The sequence below is a fragment of the Trichomycterus rosablanca genome, chromosome 6, assembly GCF_030014385.1.
Source record: "Trichomycterus rosablanca isolate fTriRos1 chromosome 6, fTriRos1.hap1, whole genome shotgun sequence".
Classification (NCBI taxonomy): Eukaryota; Metazoa; Chordata; class Actinopteri; order Siluriformes; family Trichomycteridae; genus Trichomycterus; species Trichomycterus rosablanca.
Window position 1 is genome coordinate 41,022,958 of NC_085993.1, and position 21,669 is coordinate 41,044,626.

General features: G+C 36.8%; 2 protein-coding genes across 2 annotated transcripts; both read right to left on the minus strand.

Annotated features, from left to right (window-relative positions):
- Positions 1-976: 976 nt before the first annotated feature.
- zmynd10 (zinc finger, MYND-type containing 10) lies at positions 977-12,543 on the minus strand. The gene is made up of 12 exons (XM_062996962.1): positions 12,332-12,543; positions 11,261-11,369; positions 11,028-11,144; positions 10,868-10,921; positions 10,501-10,653; positions 9,956-10,044; positions 9,755-9,855; positions 9,404-9,576; positions 7,945-8,070; positions 7,175-7,296; positions 4,568-4,693; positions 977-1,776 (listed from the first exon to the last, which is right to left on the minus strand). Exons 1-12 carry the CDS (start codon positions 12,415-12,417, stop codon positions 1,677-1,679), a joined length of 1,356 nt encoding a protein of 451 aa, XP_062853032.1. The 5' UTR covers positions 12,418-12,543; the 3' UTR covers positions 977-1,676.
- Positions 12,544-15,028: 2,485 nt separating this feature from the next.
- On the minus strand, positions 15,029-21,440 carry nprl2 (NPR2 like, GATOR1 complex subunit). The gene is made up of 11 exons (XM_062997850.1): positions 21,363-21,440; positions 21,100-21,191; positions 19,847-20,015; positions 19,643-19,751; positions 18,517-18,653; positions 17,757-17,854; positions 17,635-17,671; positions 17,436-17,529; positions 17,123-17,237; positions 15,876-16,018; positions 15,029-15,781 (listed from the first exon to the last, which is right to left on the minus strand). Exons 1-11 carry the CDS (start codon positions 21,438-21,440, stop codon positions 15,714-15,716), a joined length of 1,140 nt encoding a protein of 379 aa, XP_062853920.1. The 3' UTR covers positions 15,029-15,713.
- Between the last annotated feature and the right edge of the window lie 229 nt (positions 21,441-21,669).

Below are 21,669 nucleotides of genomic sequence, written 5' to 3' on the forward strand. Positions count from 1 at the left end.
GGGCTGGACTGCTTTGCTTGGGGGGGCAGTGAGAAAATCTGGGGGGGCAGATTTTTCTCTCTCACTCACTGTCCCCTCTGTCTGATACACAGTGACACCTACTGGCAGGAGTAATTATACAACAACGAATAGTAATACAGTACATACAGTAGATTTGTTCATTTTCTCACCACTAAGCGTAAGAAAATTTATATACTCACTGTATATATATATATAGAGAGAGAGATGGTTGGAGTGAACTTGTTCGTGACGTCACGTGTTTCACAAATTTCTGTTTGTAATCCGAAATTTGTTCGTACGTTAAATTGACAAAGATCACTCGTAACCTGAAATGTTCATATGGTAAACCGTCCGTAACTCAAGGGTGTACTGTATTTCTTTTTATAAATGACCTCTTCAGTGATTTGGCAATACTGTAATCAATGCAATGCTTTTAAAACTGAATGAAAAGCAAGAAAGAGAAAGAGAGAGTAAAATTTTCATTCTAAATAAATCTATCTATTACAATAACTGTAGTATGTAATGTGCAGGTGCAATTTGCATAATTAATCATACATTTTATTTATATAGCAGCTTTCTTATTCCCAAGGTCACTTTACATGCATATCAGGACAGAGACAGAGGAGGAGAGAGGAAGTACTGAGAGAAAATGTAGTTTTAAATTAAGAAAATGAAGAGCAGAGGCAGATAATTTGTGGTAAGGCATTCCAAAGTTTTGGGGCCATGACACTGAATGATCTACCACCAACAGTAACTAATCAAAATTTTGGAGTGGACAGGAGACCAGTATCTGAGGACCTAAGTGTTTGTGCAGGAGAAAAGGGGTGGAGAGGTTCTGAAAAATTGTCCCTAGATGCAAGTGTTGAGTTTGCGAAGAGTTGACTCTTTTGACTGAATGAGCACAAATTCCCACAGATATACCTCTTCACATTTTAATTTCGCTATTTTAATAGCTAAAAAATCATATAAAGGTCACTCTATTTTAATACCATTTTATTTTTGGAATGGGATGCCCAACAAGCTCATGGTCGGGTGTCCAAATACTTTGCCTGGTAAGTAAAAGAAGCACTGTTAAACTGAAAGTGTATTTTTTTCTACACTACACTTTCAAGCATTTCCTGTGCCTTAATTATTACTTACACACTACAATCATTGTTTCCAGGTTAGCTTTGGATCAGAACGACTTTGACAGGATAAAGCAGTTACTGTAAATGAATGAACAAAAGTTAAAGGTTTAATTCCAACCTTCAATGTAAGAAAGCAAAGGCTTTCAAATCAGACAGATTGTGGTGATACATGTTCTGTGTTAAATGAAGATAATAGTATTAAAACCTTTACTGCAAAAAATAAACAAGTAAAACACTCTATTTTATTCAAAGTGTTGAGGCAACCCTACCAACCCTATGTGCTCAGCAAAAATCAAAGCTGCAGTTGCAAAAGAATATTATCACCTCTTACATAGTTTGCATAGTTTGAGTCAGGGTTTTTTAGATTGACATAGACTAGGCTAATTACAGCAAATATCAGCTCGTCCTCTTCCACAATTCCCATCATAACCATAGCAACCCATGCTACAAAGTTCACAGGCAGTTCATAAACAGACAGTAGTTCTGTTCTTTTCTCTGACACAGGAAATGTTGTTTCATTTGATTCCCATGAGTAAGCCGTGGCATCCCTCATTTCTTAATGTTCAGCTCCTTCTGAAGTTTCTCAGTGGCCTCTGCTATCATCTGGCATGTGATTTTGTGTTTGGGCCAATGCTTCACCTGACACTCTCTATAAAGAAACAAAGTTATTATTACTCACATGTAGTTTAAAGCCAATGAAAAACCACACAACATTAACATCTGGAAAAGATACAGTGAGGAGGAACAAACTTTCAAACAATTGTATTTGTGTGTACATTGTGTGAATGTACTTCCTGTGTATATACCCTCATCAAAATGTATACACAATGTCTTTTATCTTTGTACTGATAGGAAAAGAGTACTCAGACAACACTAATTACATTGGTAATTTGTTGCAAGCTGTCTACAATTATATTTTTCAATCCATTTCTCTTAGCATTTCTCATTTTTTCAAGATTACAGGGATCTTTCTAATATAACATGACTTCACCTTCTTTTTTGAAACCTTTTACTTTCAAATCTCATCACTACGATATGGTACGATACGGTAGCAAAAGGTTTCATCACATTAACTAGAAATTAAAATTTCAAATTGAGTTTTAATAAATCAATTTGTGCTATTTCTAAACAGATGCGTATTATGTTTACTGACATGGTAAAAAATATTTAGAACCAAAATAAGATTTAGCCTTTTGTTTACAAACATTCTGATTCAGTCTAAGTTATAGCCAGGAAAAATACTGGTTTTAGATTGGCTGGATGGTTTTTTTTTTTAAATCACGGCCAAGAATTAAATCCCCCTTAAATATCAGTACTTCTTATACTGTTAAATCATGTTGTAACTGTATTAATTATCAACAATAACGATTCAGGCTGCCAATATTAACTGCACTTGAACCAACAATTTCGTAGTATGTAACGTTTTTGTTACCAAAATTATAGAGTGAGTAGAGAAATAATACTATAAAATATGGTGTCCTTGTGCTGAAGTGAGTCACCATAAAATATCAATTTGCCACTCACAATTATCAGATTAACCTAAGCAGGAGTTAGAAAGCAGCACAAGATATGTTTTAACATGTTATTCCACATGTTATTCTTATAATAATAGATTTAGTCCAGATATACACCGATCAGCCATAACATTAAAACCACCTCAGCTCCACTTACCATATAGAAGCACTTTGTACTTCTACAATTACTGACTGTAGTCCATCTATTTCTCTACATACCTTTTTAGCCTGCTTTCACCCTGTTCTTCAATGGTCAGGACCCCCACAGGACCACTACAGAGCAGGTATTATTTAGGTGGTGGATCATTCTCAGCACTGCAGTGACACTGACATGGTGGTGGTGTGTTAGTGTGTGTTGTGCTGGTATGAGTGAATCAGACACAGCAGTGCTGCTGGAGTTTTTAAATACTGTGCCCACTCACTGTGCACTCTGTTAGACACTTCTACCTAGTTGGTCCAACTTGTAGATGTAAAGTCAGAGATGATCGCTCATCTATTGCTGTTGGTTTAGTTGGTCATCTTCTAGACCTTCATCAGTGGTCACAGGATGCTGCCCACAGGGCGCTGTTGGCTGGATATTTTTGGTTTTTGGACTATTCTCAGTCCAGCAGTGACAGTGAGGTGTTTAAAAACTTCAGCAGCGCTGCTGTGTCTTATCCACTTATACCAGCACAACACACACTAACACACCACCACCATGTCAGTGTCACTGCAGTGCTGAGAATGATCCACCACCCAAATAATACCTACTCTGTAGTGGTCCTGGGAGAGTCCTGACCATTGAAGAACAGCATGAAAGCAGGCTAAAAAAGTATGTAGAGAAACAGATGGACTACAGTCAGTAATTGTAGAGCTACAAAGTGCTCCTATATGGTAAGTGGAGCTGATAAAATGGACAGTGAGTGTAGAAAAAAGGAGGTGGTTATAATGTTATGCCTAATCAGTGTACTTTAAAACAACTGAATACGCAGTAGTTACATTGTGTGCAACACACATTTGAACATAATGGGATTCTGTTTAAGCCTACACTGCCTTGGCTGTTCTGTTACAGTGTCCAGTTTAGAAAAACAAACATGCTTCCTTTTTGATCGCCATTGTAAATGATGGGCCAACAGCAGTGTGCAAACTGAGGAAAAAACCTAAATGCTAATGCCTATTTCAGTGTGTCTTTACAGAAGCCCTGTCATATGAACGGGAAGCAGCATATTCCACATATTAAACAGTATATCTACAAGCTGCTGGAAGAATCACCATGGGTCATTGCTGAGTTCGCCAAAGCTTATAACTGACGTACAAATATAAAAAAAGAAAACACCTGGGAATTCCTACTAGGAAAGCGTAGATGATTTCTTTATGCCTGATACACATGAAGCAGGGTAATCTAACATTTGCTTGACTGAACAGTGTTACCCAAGTTTCAGCAGCTTCTAATTAATGGCAGAAGTTTTTGGTGGTTCTTTTATTACATCTGAACACCCAGACAAATTTTCTCTCAGCCCAAGGTAACAGTTTGGTTTTTCCTGCAGACATTGGCTTGGCTCGCAGTTCCAGTTGTGAGTAGTGAAACTAAATACTAATAACAAGGAATTAGGAGGTAATGCTGGGAGGTTAAATTATGTACAACACATTAGTAATTAGATAGTGTGTGTATAATTCTGAATAAAAAAAAGATTTAAAAAACAAAACTTTTATAAAAGAATCTAAGAATTTGCCTGCAATGTCCTCTACGTGTCTCTTTAAAGTTTTGACTCTGCTTTTTTAATATCTAAAAAATGCTTTATCATCTCTCATTATTCATAATAACATGGATATTATTCAAAACATGATACATAACACAGGCTTTGAATGGCAATGGATGACTTAAAGAAAGCTACACAAAACAAACCACAAGTTGAGTTGTGAAAGTGTAAAACTGATATGAGGCACCTGTTGCAGTACCACTCTCCTTGACAGCGGGAGCAACGCTTGACTCCCACTGCTCCACATGCACCACATTTTGGCTTATCCAGGATAAGACTCTCCATTACATCAAGATTATAAGTCTCAGCCAACCTGATACACAAACAGATAAGCTCTTATGATCTTACTGAATTTAAGAAAACAAACATTTACTGCCCACTTTATTTAAAAGAGTAAACAAATATTTGCTAATATATATATATATATATATATATATATATATATATATATATATATATATATATATATATATATATATATATATACAGTGAAGCCCGAAATTATTCATACCCCTGGCAAATTTTGACTTAAAGTTACTTTTATTCAACCAGCAATTTTTTTTTTGACCAGAAATGACACAGGTGTCTTCCAGAAGATAATAAGACGATGTACAAGAGGCATCATTATGGAAAAAAATATTTCCCAGCTTTTATTTACATTTGAACAAAAAGTGGCATGTCCAAAATTATTCATACCCTTTGCAAACTGTCACAGTCTATGGGAAAATCCAAAGTTCTATACCATTCCAAATAGTCCAAGCTGTTCTAAAGCATCCTAATTACCCTGATTCATTGGGAACAGCTGTTTTAATCAACTCAACAGGTGAAAAACAGCAACTCTCTGCAGTTGGTTTGTGGACAGTCATGGCTAAGACAAAGGAGCTCACTAAGGACCTGCGGCTGTGCATTGTGGCAGCTCACAAGTCAGGAAAGGGCTATCAGGCCATATCTAAATGTTTTCAAGTTCCAGTGGCTACAGTGCAAAGTATTATTAAAAAATACAAGACATTCCGCACTGTGGAAAATCTCAGAGGACGTGGTCGGAAGCCAAAAGTGACACCTGTGCTGGCCAGGAGGATAGTGAGAGAGGTGAAAAAGAATCCAAGGATCACCACCAAGGCCATCCTGGTGAATCTGGGCTCTGCTGGTGGCAACGTCTCAAGGCAGACAGTCCAACGGACACTGCACACTGCTGGGTTCCACGGACGCAGACCAAGGAGGACGCCACTTCTCCAGAAAAGGCACACAAAAGCTCGCTTGGCCTTTGCAAATGCTCATCTGGACAAAGAAGAAGACTTCTGGTCTTCTGTTTTATGGTCAGATGAAACAAAAATGGAATTGTTTGGCCACAATGATGTATCCTTCATTTGGCGTAAAAAAGGAGAAGCCTTCAACCCTAAGAACACCATCCCCACTGTCAAACATGGTGGTGGGAACCTAATGATTTGGGGGTGTTTTTCAGCCAATGGACCAGGGAACCTAATCACAGTAAACGGCATCATGAAAAAAGATCAATACATCAAGATTCTCAACAACAACATCAGGCAGTCTGCAGAGAAACTTGGCCTTGGGCACCAGTGGACATTTCAGCACGACAACGACCCAAAACACACAGCAAAAGTGGTGAAGAAATGGTTAGCGGACAAAAACATTAACATTTTGCAGTGGCCCAGCCAGAGTCCTGACTTGAATCCAATTGAGAATCTGTGGAGGGAGCTAAAGATCAGGGTGATGGCAAGGAGACCCTCCAACCTGAAAGAGTTGGAGCTCATCGCTAAAGATGAATGGGCAAAAATACCAGTGGAGACATGCAAAAAGCTGGTCAGCAATTATAGGAAGCGTTTGATTGCTGTAATAGCCAATAAAGGCTTTTCTATTAATTATTGAGAAGGGTATGAATAATTTTGGACATGCCACTTTTTGTTCAAATGTAAATAAAAGCTGAGAAATATTTTTTTCCATAATGATGCCTCTTGTACATCGTCTTATTATCTTCTGGGAGACGCCTGTGTCATTTCCGGTCCAAAAAAAAAATTGCTGGTTGAATAAAAGTAACTTTAAGTCTAAATTTGCCAGGGGTATGAATAATTTCGGGCTTCACTGTATATATATACTGTATATACAGTATATATATACAGTATATACACTATATGTATATATCATAGATTTTTGTCTTAGTTGAAATGCATTATATAATTGGTACACATTGGTCAGCTGCACCTAATGCTGCAAATCTTTTATTCAATGACATCTTAAATGTGACTGGAGGCAATTTAAATACACCAAACATATTGTCATGCTGAAAGTACCTATTATAACATAAAAACATGCACATGGTCAGCAACAACACTCAGGTAGAATGTGGCATGAAAACAATGCTAAATTAGTGGGGGGGGGAGTCATAGCAGGTTAGGAAGTCATGCACCAATTTCCAATCCTGAAGTTTTCCAATTTTTAACTGTCCAGTTTTGGTAAACCTGTGCCCACTGTCTCCTCACAATTATGTTCTTGGCTGACAGGAGTGAAACTGTTGCCTACTGTTCTATCTATTCAACTGATTCATGTGTTTGATTAGTGTGCTTTTCAGTAAAAGTCACTTATTTTAAATTTCCCCTAGTTTGATGTTTGGCAGAAACATTAGCTGAAGCCCTTGACCCATGTTTGTATGATTGTATGCATTGCAGTGCTGCCTCATGACTCCCTGATTGGATATCCACATAAATGAGCATCTGTATAGGTGTTTCTAAAAAAAGTGGCAACAGCTATACTTCAAACTCAGGTTTACAAGTCTTACCTGTTTGCTTGTTCTCTCAGCTCACACTCAGATGGGTTGAACACTTTCAGCACTTGGTGTTTGGCTATGGCTTTCCACTTCCCAGAATTCTCAGCGATAATGTCATTCCAAATTTCTGGTAGCTAAAGAATTGTGGTAAATTAAACAGAGAGCAAAATTTAAATAAATCCCATTTTGCAGAGTCTCTTTGATATTATGGAGTCATGAACATTAAACATTAAAGCTTAAAACATCCGCAGCTTCTAAAATGTTTTCTTTAGATTGTGGCAAAGTCTTGCTCTAGAAACCACAAGGTTAATAACTGATTTGATGGTAAGGTTTAAAATGACTTAATATTGAAGATTGATATTTTACAAAGCTGGCTTTAATTTAAGCCAGACCTGCTCACCAAATGACTTTGGTGAACTGTTTCACTGAGTAAGCAGGGGACAATTCAATTTCCTTGTCATGTTTGGTTTCATGTTTTGAAATCACGCAGTCAAATATGCATAAACAGGGTCAATTAGGAAATGGGACAACTGCTATAGATATGATTCATTTACATAAACAGGATGCTAGTCTATGTAAGCCAACAAACAATTTCTTGTAAACAGAAAAATCCATAAATCAAATTGTGGACATTGTTCGGGTTCTACAAGGGTGTCCCAAGGAAACATCACAAGAACCAGTACTCAGGATTAAATCCTGGAGCTATGACGCACTACCTGCTGTGCCATGGCATCAAATATAATAAATAAAAGAAAATATATACATATGGTGTGTATGTTTACCTGCTCAATTATGAGGTATTTTTTTGGAGGTGCGGTGTCTGTAACAGCTAGGTGACTGAGGAAACGCTGCAGATCAGCAAGGTTCGGTAGCTGATCTATAACAACTTCTGTCAAAAACCCACGCAGCTACAGACAAACACACAACCCCACATAGAAACAAGGATTATCATTAGATTTTACATAAGTAACTTTAGACTTTGTAATGTTACCTAAAGATGTGTTACCTAAGGACAGGCAGGAATTATTTAGAAAAATGGAAGAAAAAAGAGTAAAATAAGATGCTAGGATTAAAAGGGGAAAACCTAGACAATGCAAATCAGCAGTAGGCCACATTGTTTTGCTTAAGATTACAAATGGTAGATTAGATAAGACTCCAGAAGACAATGCCTTGGCACGGACCGAGAATGACATACAGAGATCACATCCTGAATGATTGATTATAGTTTAATTTTAAATGTAGGCTGAAGGTTGCAAAGACTGAAACAGTGTATAGTACAAGAATGGTATTGCATAAGGCTGCTTTCAAGTGATAAGTGTTTTGTGCTTTGTTCAACACAAAACCGGGCACATATTGCCACTTACTGCTGCTTTTAAGTGTTTCATGTGATATGCAACAAAATCGTTTTCTGCTGGTTGTTCCACTAAGTGGTAAGCAACTTTCACAAAAAAAGTTCTGGCATTATACATCGTTTGGAGATGTGAAAAAATAAAGACAGTAAAAAAGGATGTGGATTTATGAAACTTTAGCTTGATACAACATTAGTTTGTTTTGCAATCAAAGGACGAATTAAATCTTATAACTAAGCTATGAAGCCATGACAAGTGATTCCAGAATTACAGGACACGAGGAACTGCTATTTACATGCAAGCTTGATATCCCAATTTCACAGTCCCAGTTTTACCATGTTTTATTTTTTTCACTATGTCATGGTGTGCATCATTTTTTTCATGCAATGTCTGTGTGTTGCAAAATTTGTCTCAGTGGTGTGCTGGGAAAGATCAGTGGTAAGAATTCATTTAGACTTCACTTCAAGCACAGATGAAAGCTGTAAAAACAGAGCAGCAAAGCAGTCAATCCAGGTGGTTCACAACGTGCAGTGGCAAAGTAAGCGGGAAAGTGGGAAAACAATGGCCCAGCCAGCCAAAGCAGTTTGGTATGTATTATGTCAAAGCAGCCTAAAGTTTTTATATACATAAGCTATATAGGCTCCAATCTAGAGTGCCATAGCAATACTTTTATGAATAAGAGGTTTTAATTTAAATTTTTAATATATTTTATAATCATGTTTTTACCTAAACATTACAGGTTATTCAGTGTAAACTAATGGGCCAATACTGGCTATTATATCCATTCAAAATCAACTTCACAACACAATAATTTGCACAAAAAGTCAAGGGGTACAAATTCTTACAAAATACACTCTATGTATATAACTGTTAATAAATATATATGTCATACCTTTAAAAGCTGGCTTTTGTTGAAGTTGTTTAAATCATATTTCCGTTGGCATTCTGGTTTAAGCAGCAGATTAAGCAAAGCGATCCACACCTGACCGTCCAGTTTGGTCATCTTAAGTCGATCCTCAGCAGGGACCTCCCTCCATTTTCCCTCCTCGTACTTCTTCAGTTTACCTACAGAGAAAGACAAAATGTAATCCTAATGAAATGTTGATATTCTGTACGTCTATTAATGTGACCCCGATGTGTTTCTTCTTGTGTATGTATATGTCCATCTTGCTTCAAATCACCTATCCATTAAATTTGTAATGACTAAATGACAGCTACTTGCAGCTAACAGCATGGTACTAACCTCCAGTTCTAATGCTCCAGGGACAATGATCTACAAGCTGAACTAGTACACAGGGCAAGTTATGCGTGTTCAGCATCCTTGTCACCACACTCAAATTCAAACTGTGTATCAAAGAAACACAAGAAGCATCATCAGCACTGTGTTATATCGTATAACTGTTGTTCTGTACAATTTATAAGCAGCGTTTTTTCATTGTCATACCTTTCTACATGATCAGTAATGTAGCGCAGCACCGAGAGAGCCTTCAGAGAGATATCAAACTCTAACATGCTGCTATGATTCTGTAGATCCTGTAAAATATAAATGTATTGTTGTGCCAGTGTGTGTAACAGTGTTTATGTAAGACACTTCTCTTACAGTATTTTATTTATTATGCATATAACCAATATTTATTATTACAGGGCAGTCATAGCTTAGAGGCTGAGATACTGGACTAGTAATCAGAAAGTTGCTGTTTCAAAGCCCCACATCTACCAGGTTGCCATTGTTGGGCCCTTGAGCAAAGCCCTTAATCCTTAATTGCTTGGATTGTATATGGTCACAATTGTAAGAAGACACTTTGGATAAAAGCGTGCTAAATGTAAATTATTACACAGAATAACTTAGCTATTATACATACAAAAGGTTTTAATTAGAATCATTAGCAAATAAAGAGCGCAGAATTAAGTGTGTACCATTTGTAGGAACTTGTTCTTGTGTGACCTGAATGAGTTTCCATTTTAAAGACACTACTTTGGTTACCTTACCTGTACAGAGTTTAGTTCTGAGAGTTCTGTTTGTAAGGTTCTGTCTTCAGTAGGGAACTCTCCTCGGGAACAGCGTCCAGCCAGCAGAGTCAATTTACGATGGCAGTAATCCACAAGGTCCACAACAGCATCCTCTGCTGCTTCACACGATTCCTGGAGCATTGCATGAACAGTCATTGATTAAAATGAATCTAACTTTTAGTAAAAAGAACATGAAGATCAGTTGTAATCGCGCATCATGTTATGAACCTGGTTCATTTCTAGACTTATATTTCTCTTAAGTTTATGTAAGTGTGATGTGGCCTAAAATCAAACCTCTACATACACTTATATAAAATGAATAAAAACTAGTCTGTGCAGTGCCTACCTTATGGTACATAATTGTTTCTAGAAGGTTTATTATTGTAGCCTCATGATGAATCTAAAAATACAAAACAAAATATAAATGCAATGAAACAAAAAACACAGTACAGGAGTAGTAGCTACAGTATGCCAATTAGGGGAAGAGTATAATAATATATACATACCACCATGTACAGAGGGAAAGTGCTCTTTGGAGTGAAGTCCTGAAGCTTACATAAAATAGGGAACACTTTCTGTTTCCAAATTTCCACGACTATCATTCCATGAACCAATGTGGGTATCTGGACAAAACACATTATGTAGCCAACAACAGTATGAGTAAACGGAATATACAGTATATTATCACCTTATAGTGCTTATTGTCTTAAAATATCAACACTACAGTGTCAAGTTTTACCTTTGCAAGTGACACAATAAGGTCTTTGATGAACTCCTCTTGATTTGCGTTTGCATGAAGTATTGCTTGCATGTTGAGTTTCTCAGTGTATTCATGTTGACGAAACCATCTATTAAACAGAATGTATTCACAATCATTCTAGCTATTTAGCAGAGGATAGCAAAGCTAAAAATACCTAAATGACTATCTGTTATATTGGTACTGACATATTGTTTTGTACAGTATGTATACAATTATTGTAGCCCGAAGTTTTTAATTAATCATTGTCAGCTTTCAGAACATTTTCATGAATTAGCAAATTTTTTGGGAAGAGGGAATTTCCCCTTATTTTTCTTCCGAATGAAATGTTGCCAGTTCTCTCCGCTCAATTACCCGCTTCCTTTTCGTGTGCAGTCGCTGGCTTCAGTCGCAGGCCAGTTGCGGAGAGAGCCATGCTGTGTATAGAGAGTCACACTATGCACGCCGCAAATACCCCACCACCAGTGCACGCGTCTGAAGCAGACAGCAGAGGTCGAAACTACACAGCGGCAATGATACCCTGTAGATCTCGGGCACAGCATTTTGTGGCTGTTGGATGGCCGGCCAGGTCGATATCACCACCTGAGATTCTCAGTGGTGGTGGGCCATCAAGGTCAACTATAATATTATGGTGAGCACACTAGCTCGCTGGGCTGACGATAGTGGGCGTGGCCATGTTGGTGTTCCTAGGATGCCTAGTGCCACACTTGTGGGAGCCAGTGGTTGCAGTTACCCAGAATGCTTCGCGCCAGTCGCTGTAAATGATGTTTTAAAATGTAAATAATCGTTAAATAATCGTTTTGTGTGCTTAGCCCTGTGTTCAGACTGTTTTACCTGTTTAATAACAGAGCCTCGTCGGTAATTTCGTCGACGCCACAAAATAGCAGTATAATATAATAAAATATAAGTCAGTTTTAATCACTAAAACGTAAATAAGAGAGTTATTTAAGTTAAATGTGACAGAACCTTTCACACAAATTAAATGTGTATGTAAACTTTAGTCATTATATGTAGTTTGACGTACTTGAGGTAAAACATCAAAATTGAACTTACTTGGGACTCCCAACATCACGCAACGCTACTTTTTCTAAACTTTGAATAAAACCTTCAGCCTCTCCATGTATAAGCAGAGAATCCATCAGTACTGCAGCTTACACGTAGCCGAAGAACCAGCAAACACAAAACTCAACCTAAAATGTAAAAAATCTAAAGAGTTTGTTCAGTTCGACCGTAATTACAACTCACAACACACCAGCGTACTCCTGCCAGCGGTACTCTAGTAACCATGGAAACAAGTATACACGCACATGCGCACTGCGGTGGGGTGAATGAGGTTGTTGATATTCTACTAAGTTCAGAAAGGTCATGTGTTATTTTTATCTTGTGATCTCAAGATAACAATAGTTGATTTCTTGACATAACGACTTATTTTTCTTGTGATCTCAAGATAACAAAAGTTTTTCTTTTCTGGTGATCAAATGCATATACTGTCTCTGTTCTGTACAGCACATCATGCATTTGTTTTTGGTGGAGCTTTGGTATAGTGTAAGCAATGACAGGAAACATGTCGTGATCTCAGGGAAACAACTTCTGTTATTTTGAGATCACGAGAAAAATAAGCGATTATCTTGAGATCACGAGATGAAAAAAAAAAAAACATACACATAGCCTTTCTGAACTTCCCTAATATTCAGGGCATCAGGGCCGTATCGTTAAAGAAATATAAATATATAAAAATATAGAAATTTCAAAATTGTAACGTTTACATTTGTCAATTAAATTCAGCTACAGATCTTAGTCAAGCGTAAAGGTGCCGAATTTGAAGCAGGGGCTTTTTCCCTTGTAACAGCCTTAAAACTGATATGACATACAGCATACAACATACATAAAACTGATATGTGCAAGTAAATGCAAACATGTCAACTGTATCATCAGGTTATTTTAGTATTACATAATGTATTTTAATCCTATACGAGGGCTCAGCAGAGAATGTTCTTCCTGAGACAGCTGAGGAAATTCAACCTGCCACAGAGTCTGCTGATCCAGTTCTACACAGCAATAATAGAGTCCATCCTTACATCATCCATCACCATTTGGTTTGGTTCCTCAACATCACATGAACGAGCCAAACTCCAGCATATAATCAAGACAGCGGAGAGGATCATTGGATGTAGTCTGCCAACGCTTCAGGACATTTACAACAGCAGAGTGCTGAAGCGTGCAGGCAAAATTACAGCAGACCGCCCTCATCCTGGACATCACCTTTTTCAAACTCTTCCATCTGGCAGAAGACTCAGGACAATAAAAACAAACACATCCAGACACGCTAACAGCTTTTTCCCCAGAGCTGTAACACTTTCTAACCAAAGTTGTTCTCTTGGGCAAATGTTGGTAAATACTGGTTAACAGTCCGTGTGCTGTCGGGTCTGTTAAATATTTTCCATGTTACGTCATACATGTGTAATTATCTGTACTATTATGTGTATTGTTTGTACTAATATGTGGACTATTCTGTGTATTATTGTGTGCATCACCAAAGCAAATTCCTCGTATGTGTAACATACCTGGCGAAATAAAGTGATTCTGATTCATGTGTAGCTGGTAATTCTTTTGTGTATTCAATGGCAGTAATTGTCATTCATTCATATGGTTACAGGTACATTTCATTACATTTTTTCTCCAGTTTAATATTTCTGTAAAATTTGCAGTATTTTTGTAAATAAGGATTATATTTTAATTTATTTTTCTCTACTGTTCATGATAGAGCTGTTACATCCTTGAGTCTTTCACAGTTGGAACAGAAGAGAAATGTGCTTACATTAACAATTCAAAACACTGCACTGTTGTAACAATAGCAATTATTTGCTAGTTCCAGCTTCTTAATTAACTGACAGGATAAATCAAATGTGTGTTGAAAACAGGGGAATCACTAAAATGCACAAGGCAGGGAACGTCCAGAGGATTGAGAAATACAGCTACATTTCATAATTATTTTTTACAAGGTTATAAAATTACAACCAAACACAATAGTTTATAGACCAAATCAATCATCAAAGGTAACTAAGAAATGTACTAAAATACATCTTATGTGTAGTTTACCACAGCAGAGTTGGTCTGCATACTAGACTTTGCTTAAATGCTCATTCTAACACAACCCTCCTATTTTTATCAAGGCTTGGGACAGGCACTGCCAGTGCACTGACCTCCCAATGGCTTCCAATGGCTAGGCTGTTTCAGCCATCCCAATCATGTCTGCTCAGATGCATAACTTGGTGATAAGATTCAAACCCTGTATCAGTAGTGTACCCTTGGGCGGCACGGTGGCTTAGTGGGTAGCACTGTCGCCTCACAACAAGAAGGTCCTGGGTTCGATCCCACAGTCCAAAAACATGCCACCAGGCTAATTGGAAACACTGAATTGTCCTATAGCTACCTAGCCGCTAGATGCACAAACCAGTGCATTATAGTGCCGATCCCAAGCCCGGATAAAATAGGGAGGGTTGTGTCAGGAAGGGCATCCGGCATAAAAATTTTGCCAAATCGATGCGCGGATCATGATCCGCCGAGAGCCGACCCCGCAACCAAACGGGACAAAGGCCAAGGAAAAGAAGAAGATCAGTAGTGTACCCTTAATGGAATACAGTATGAAAAGTTACCAGCTATTACTTGGATAATAAAACAACACATATGTAACACACTGATACATTTCATAGATAAAAAGCTGTTTATATTTTTAATAGACAGTAAACATTCTTTTTATTACACATACACATCAAGAAAACAATAAAATTCGTTTATTAAACCCCACAAATATAAAATCAAAGACTCTTTATGTACTGACTTTACAGTTGGTCAATTTACTAATGTTCTTTTATGTTTATTACAATTATATTGTTTTTTAATCACCTATTTGGTGATGGTTTGGTTTTTTTTTGCTCACATGCTGGCAGTGTGCAAAAGTGGTTCCTTTTTAATGTTCTATCCAGACTAATCGAATAGCTCTTTGTATCTTTCTCACCCTAAATTAATAAAAAATGTTTCTAAAAACTCTTTATCCTTTACAACACACTTCATAACTTATCCTTTCTCTCAGTATACAGTTGGGCACATAACATTTATCAAGCTGCCTAAAAGTATGTTTCTACTGATAAGTTACATTAGAACAACTCACTTTTAAATGCTTCCTGACAATCTTGACAGAAGTCAGACAACTTCCCCATCAATACAGCTGCAATACAGATGCATTCTAACAGACCAAGACCAAACTAACAAAATGGGACCTGTAACACATCTGCTTATGCATTTCACCTACTGCTCCCACTGGTTACAGCTCAGTTGTGCATCCTAGTTCAGTCACAGGTTGTCCAGCCCAATAGCTTAACCTAAGGGACACATGTTTACTACAAACACCAGTCTATCCCTTCTTCCAATGGCATCACTTCCAGCAGATGATGATGTTGGGGTCATTTTCTAATCGTTCATCCAACTCCTTGTAACTCATTCCTGCAAACAGGAACACAAAGAAGAATTATCAATAACAGGATTTCCAGGACTATGGACCATGCTCACGACAATACAAGCGGATACAAGCACTTGCCAGTCTTGCAGCAGATCTCATCGTAACTATGCCGACCAGTATAAAGTTTTGGAGGCCGAATTCTCTCATCTCGAACAACTTTAACTGGGTACTTCTGCAGCCGCCGAATCAGGCCCTTCATCAAGCCAAACTGTATCAGCTTCCTACAATTAATAAAGCATAGCTAGTTAATAGTGTAGATGTCACATACAGCAAAACATTTAGTGGTATGTACAGGTCTGGACAGCTCTGGGCAAATGTCATGTTTTGTGTAAGAAAAAATTACACTACACAGTTTCTACAATTTCTTCATTTCCCAAAACTGAATAACTGAATTAAATATGATGATGAGAAAAACTTAAATACATTTTATATTTTATTTTCTTCAACTGCTATATAGAGAAAGTACATAAAGATACACTACAATGTTTAGAATGTCATAAATAAATATGCCCAAGGGTATTCAAGTATTTAAACAAAACTTAAAAATTCTATGTATGCATTTTTCTCCCAATCTAATCATATCCAATTACACAGCTGTATCTGTCCTTCACTGCACCAGTAGCCAACCACTTCATTTCACCTGCATGGATCATGAGAGTCATGCACTGATCTCTAATTACTCCACATTTCTGTTCCGGCGCCATCGACCAGCCAACACATGCCGTTGTAGCAGCAGCATTGAGGAATCCCTTTGGCCTTCCTACCCTCAGATATAGCCAATTATGTCTGTTTAGGCACCCAGCCGGCCAATAAAAACAAAGACAAAATAAAGACTCACATTTTATATTTCTGTCTAAATACTTTTGTTAATGTATCTACAGACAGAGAACTAGACTAACATTTCACGTTACATGGTTAAATTATGAATTACTTTGTTAAGCATTCCACTATAACGTTTGGTTGCACCTGGACCCAAACCAACCCTTTCAAACGGTGGCAGACTGTTTTAATTAGCCTGGATCCTACTGCGACTGTTGTTTTCTTACCTGCCTATTTGAAACAATCTTAAAAACAACCCAGACCTTTAAAAAGATATATGTCAAATAGCAAATGGAAAAGCCATAAAGGTCGGTTAGCATTAGCCCATATACCATTTGCGCCCTACATTGTCCACCATTACACACATTGTTACTTCTGTTGTACATACCTTCATAAGCCAAATGCTGGCCATCAGAAAATTAATTTTAATAAATGTATTTAATCCCCCACTGTTTACAAAGTGCATACTGACTTAATAAGCTATAAAAGAAAACATTCATGTTGACCTCTCATCCACCTTCTGTAGCTGCTGAGCATGGCGAGAGCACAGGTCACGCACTGTAGTTCCAGGAGTTAAACCACAATACAGCTGAAATACATCCCTGAGACTCGCTCGCTGTCCTGTAGTGATACAGACATACAAAGATTATTATAACTAGTAGGACAAAAGAGAAAAAGCAAAATCAAATTTTTAGCACGGAATGGTGTCATTTTGCACTTAATAACACAATAACACAGTCAAATGTTTTCAAAAACCTTTTTCATTTACTTAATTTATTTGTATAATTAATAAAACAAAGGCTTTTGTTCACTACTTACCAGGTTTACTGACATAATGAAGGCATTCTTCCTGAATAGCTTTGTCATCTATTAAGCTCTGGACTTTGGGTGTTGTGCAGTAAACGTTGGAGTACTAGAAAAAAAAAACAGCTGTTAAGTTATTTGTACTAGTGAAACAGGTGCTGGTACAGAAAGATATACTCATGGCTGTATAAATCAATGAATCAATCATGCATACCTGAAATATTGATACTAGTGTTACAACTCCATAATACCTGTGAAATATAGTATTTAGTTCCTGCTCAATAATAACACAGTAAGCCTTTGATGTTTTATTTACTTCTTTGAAAAAAAACTCACAGTAAATTCTGAATAGCGATTCGTACAAGGTTGAGCTCGACATCAGCCTCAGCAGATATCTTCTGTATGTGTCGATATCCATCAATGTAAGACAAGATCTACAATAAAATACAGAAAATCATTAAAGATATTTTAAAAGAACATTGTTGCTTTCCTTGCAACTGAAAAGAGCTTTCTACATTTTTAGGTACATCATGTAGGTCAGATGCGCCCTAGTCCTTTACCACTAAAATCCAGGGTTCAAATCCATAGGAGTGCTAACGGGGTGTGAAATTTTAAATTGTACCTTTTTTAATATATTTATACTTTCCATAGTTATTAGTCTTGACAGTAAATCACTAGTAATTGTAAGTACAGTGATTAAGATCAATATTTTAGTTTCAATAATAATATTTTTCTGGATAAATTATTGTATTTTTATTTTATTAGGATTTTATTGTCACGTTTTACACACTTTGGTTACATTCATGACAGTAGTTACTCATTACACAAAGTTCATCACTTCTCAAGGTTATATCAAACACAGTCATGGACAATTTAGTGTCTCTAATTCACCTCACTTGCATGTCTTTGGACTGTGGGAGGAAGCCGGCGCTCCCGGGGAAAACCCACACAGACACAGGGAGAACATGCAAACTCCACACATAAAGGACCCCTACTGCACCACCTTGAAATCAAACCCAGGAGACAGTGCTAGCCACTGTGTCGCCCTCTGAATAAACTGAATTAATTAAAGACGTATACAAAGTATTAACCAAACCTGCTGTGTGGTGAGATCCCACTGAAACTTGATGAAGCGGTCCTTGTTTTGAGTAAAAACTGGAACATCGTATTCCTGGACGATCATGGGATCTTTTCTCTGCTCAATAAGCTTCAGGTGAATCGTGTTCGACTCATCTGTGCTCAGATATGATACAATAACATAATACATAATATAAATGTGTATTTTATATGGCTTGACTATTAAAAAGCATGACAAAGAGACAAAAAAAATTTGAAGTGGAAACGTGCCAATTACAATAATAGAGAAAAACCAATTTGTTACTGGCTTTAAAGCCACAGTATAGTTCTGCTCTACGCCGTGCTCTAACCAACAAGCTTATAGTGTCAAATTACAATTTAAAACACAAAACTGAGTTTTATGTCAACAGGTCTTTAGACTTTAAACAGTGTATAACAGTGTAAAAGGCAGTAATATAGAATGTAGATTTGAAATTGTAGCCAGTAGCAAACAGTTCATTACAAGAAATAATTACACATTCATTGTTTTTACCACCTCTTTATCCTGGTCAGGGTTGCGGTTTAGTAAGGCAAAGGCAGAAAACATCCCAGACAGGTTGCCAGTCTGTCACAAAGCAAACATTCACAGACACCTAGGGAGACTTTAGTATCTCCAATTAACATGACTGAGGTCTTTGGACTGTGGAAAGAAACCAGAGAACCTGAAGGAAACCCACGCAGACACAAGGAAAACATGCAAACTTCACACAAAAAGGACTTGGACCACTCCACCTGGGAATCAAACCTAGGACCATTTTGCTGTGAGACAAATGTGCTACCCACTGAATCACCCCCTTTAGTACAGTAAAGCTCTTTCTGACATTAGTATTGTTACTATAAGATGATAAGTGGAGTTCTACCTTTACACTGGGATATAATGCAAAATATCAACATTATCAAAACAAAAATGGCTATAGCTCTGTTAATGAGCTGTTTGATTAACCAGTAGGCTGTTTAATGGGCATCCACTTTGTAAATTTTAGGGCTATATGTATTATGTAATAAAAATCTCAGTATTTACAAAGCTAACCATTTCTTTAAAGGCACAATGGTAAAAGCATGAACCAGGATTTTTTTTACTAATTCTTGAGGTGAAAAATACATACCAATAGGAAGAGTGCATGCTCCTGTTGCATTAAGCTCCTCAAGTAATGTCGACATGATGGGTAACAGCTTCTGTTTACTCTCCTCATTTGAAATGAAGCCACTCTCAAGCTGCCAAGACAACATAGAAAAATATTCACCAACTGTTCAGAGTTTTCAGTGATTTAAATCTCACTCTGATGATTGGATTTTAAACAGATCATTACCTCTAGTGTTGTGAGGTATCCTGCCAGTTTCTTGACTATGGGTTCTAGAGCACACGTCTTGGTTCTGGCATCACACACAAAACCCAGGTTGAAGAGTAAGGCATTACGACTGTATTTTTTATGCTCAATGCAAACTGGACATCCAATTAGCTTCTTATCCATTGCAGTCCTGGGTAAGTCAGAAAAAGCAAATGTTTTCATGTTAATACAAGATAATTACATTACATTCTAGTTTAATTTATGTAATTAATGTAATGTTAGTTTAATTCACAGCATTTCCAATCTAATCTCTTTTGCACTTGTCACATATTTTCATGGGCAGTACACGATACTTTGTATTTAATGATTAAAAGATAATCATTAATTTAGTCAAACATATGATAAAAGGCAGTTGTTAGACCAGTTAAATGTATATGAGATATATTTTTGTAAAATACTTTTATATGAAATTTTACTTATAAATAAATGTAGTGCTGACTACTAAATCCTCTGGCATAGATGTAAATAGTCATGTATTCTGTTACAATTAATAAAACCTGAACTAGTCTTTATTGTTACTGGCAAGTCCAGAGGTTAAGTAGCAGGTGCCTAGGATAGTTCCACTGTGTCAACAAACTTGATATGATGCCATAATACTAAATTGATTCCTGCAACTAGTAAAGCAGCATTAAGTCAGGTAACCTTAATGTTCACCAAGGTCCTAAAAAGGTTAGGTGTTTTTTTTAACGGTCACTATAAATAATGTATTTTAATTTATTCATTGAGTTTAAAATTTGGAACAGGAACAGTGTTTGAATAAAGACCACTTTGTGTCATGCATGTGAATGCTTTGACGTTTTTAAAAACAAACAGCAGTTTAGAAGAAGGTAAACTAAATTAAATTTATTAACCTGCAATTATTGTACATTCATAATGAACAAATGGTATTTTAAACATTGCTCTTTTAAAATGTATGCGGAATTTAATAGCCAACAATAATTGTGTATTTTAAGTATGTTTTTTTTTTATTTTGTTCTCAAGTGCTCAATATACTGTCCTAAATGTATTCAATGATGTATACTTACTATGTTTACTTACATTTACAACACATTACTTACAATAAATGTAAACAAACATTTTCTAAATACAGTTTTAAATAGTAAAATTGAAACCCATGCAGTACAGCATTTGGGGACTGAAATTTGGATGAGAAATTAGGTATGATTTCTATGATCACTGTCATCATGTGAGCAGGTAAACAGATGAATACATACACTGTAATGAGCTTATTCTGCAGCTCAGGTTTGGTGATGATATAAACCTGAACAGTATCAAACAGCTCCCTAGAAATATATTCCTCAGGAACCTGCAGAGAACCAGAAACCAGAAAAAGAGACTTTAAACTCTAATAAATCCTTGTGCATGACAGAGAACCATGTGTAAGCTTCATTCTGCAGAATCATATCAACTAGTCACCAGCTGTACTGTTTATTACACTGAATTTTAAGTTCTAACGCTTAAATCACCATTTTCTTACCTGATATGTGATCTTAGGTCCCAGAGTTGGATGAAATTCACTAAAAAACACACACTCGATTCTTCTGTTAGAGCCCATGATCAATACTGTGAAGCTGGATGCAATATAGAACAAAAACAAACGCGATTTGTTTCCATATTTCAAAATAATAGTCCTACGCCTGTACGTTACAAACACTAAATAAACAAGTTAACAAAATGATTAAAAACATTAAATTCATTACCTGTAGAATGGCAATGGGCCACTGTAAATAAAAATATTTTTTAAATTTTGATTTTGAGAATATAGTCATATAAATTTCAATTTC

Bases quoted from the DNA above. Each gene is read 5' to 3' on its own strand.
- zmynd10 (XM_062996962.1), bottom strand. From the start codon at position 12,417: ATGGATTCTCTGCTTATACATGGAGAGGCTGAAGGTTTTATTCAAAGT. The intron at 10,654-10,867 runs GTAGGCACTGCA...GCAATGCTCCAG, and splicing joins AAACAATTATGTACCATAAG to GAATCGTGTGAAGCAGCAGA. The intron at 9,856-9,955 runs GTATGACAATGA...TTTGATACACAG, and splicing joins ATTACTGATCATGTAGAAAG to TTTGAATTTGAGTGTGGTGA.
- nprl2 (XM_062997850.1), bottom strand. From the start codon at position 21,440: ATGGGCTCTAACAGAAGAATCGAGTGTGTGTTTTTTAGTGAATTTCAT. The intron at 17,855-18,516 runs GTTTGGTTAATA...ATTTTATTGTAG, and splicing joins GGGATCTCACCACACAGCAG to ATCTTGTCTTACATTGATGG. The intron at 15,782-15,875 runs GCAAGTGCTTGT...TCCTGTTTGCAG, and splicing joins TGAGATCTGCTGCAAGACTG to GAATGAGTTACAAGGAGTTG.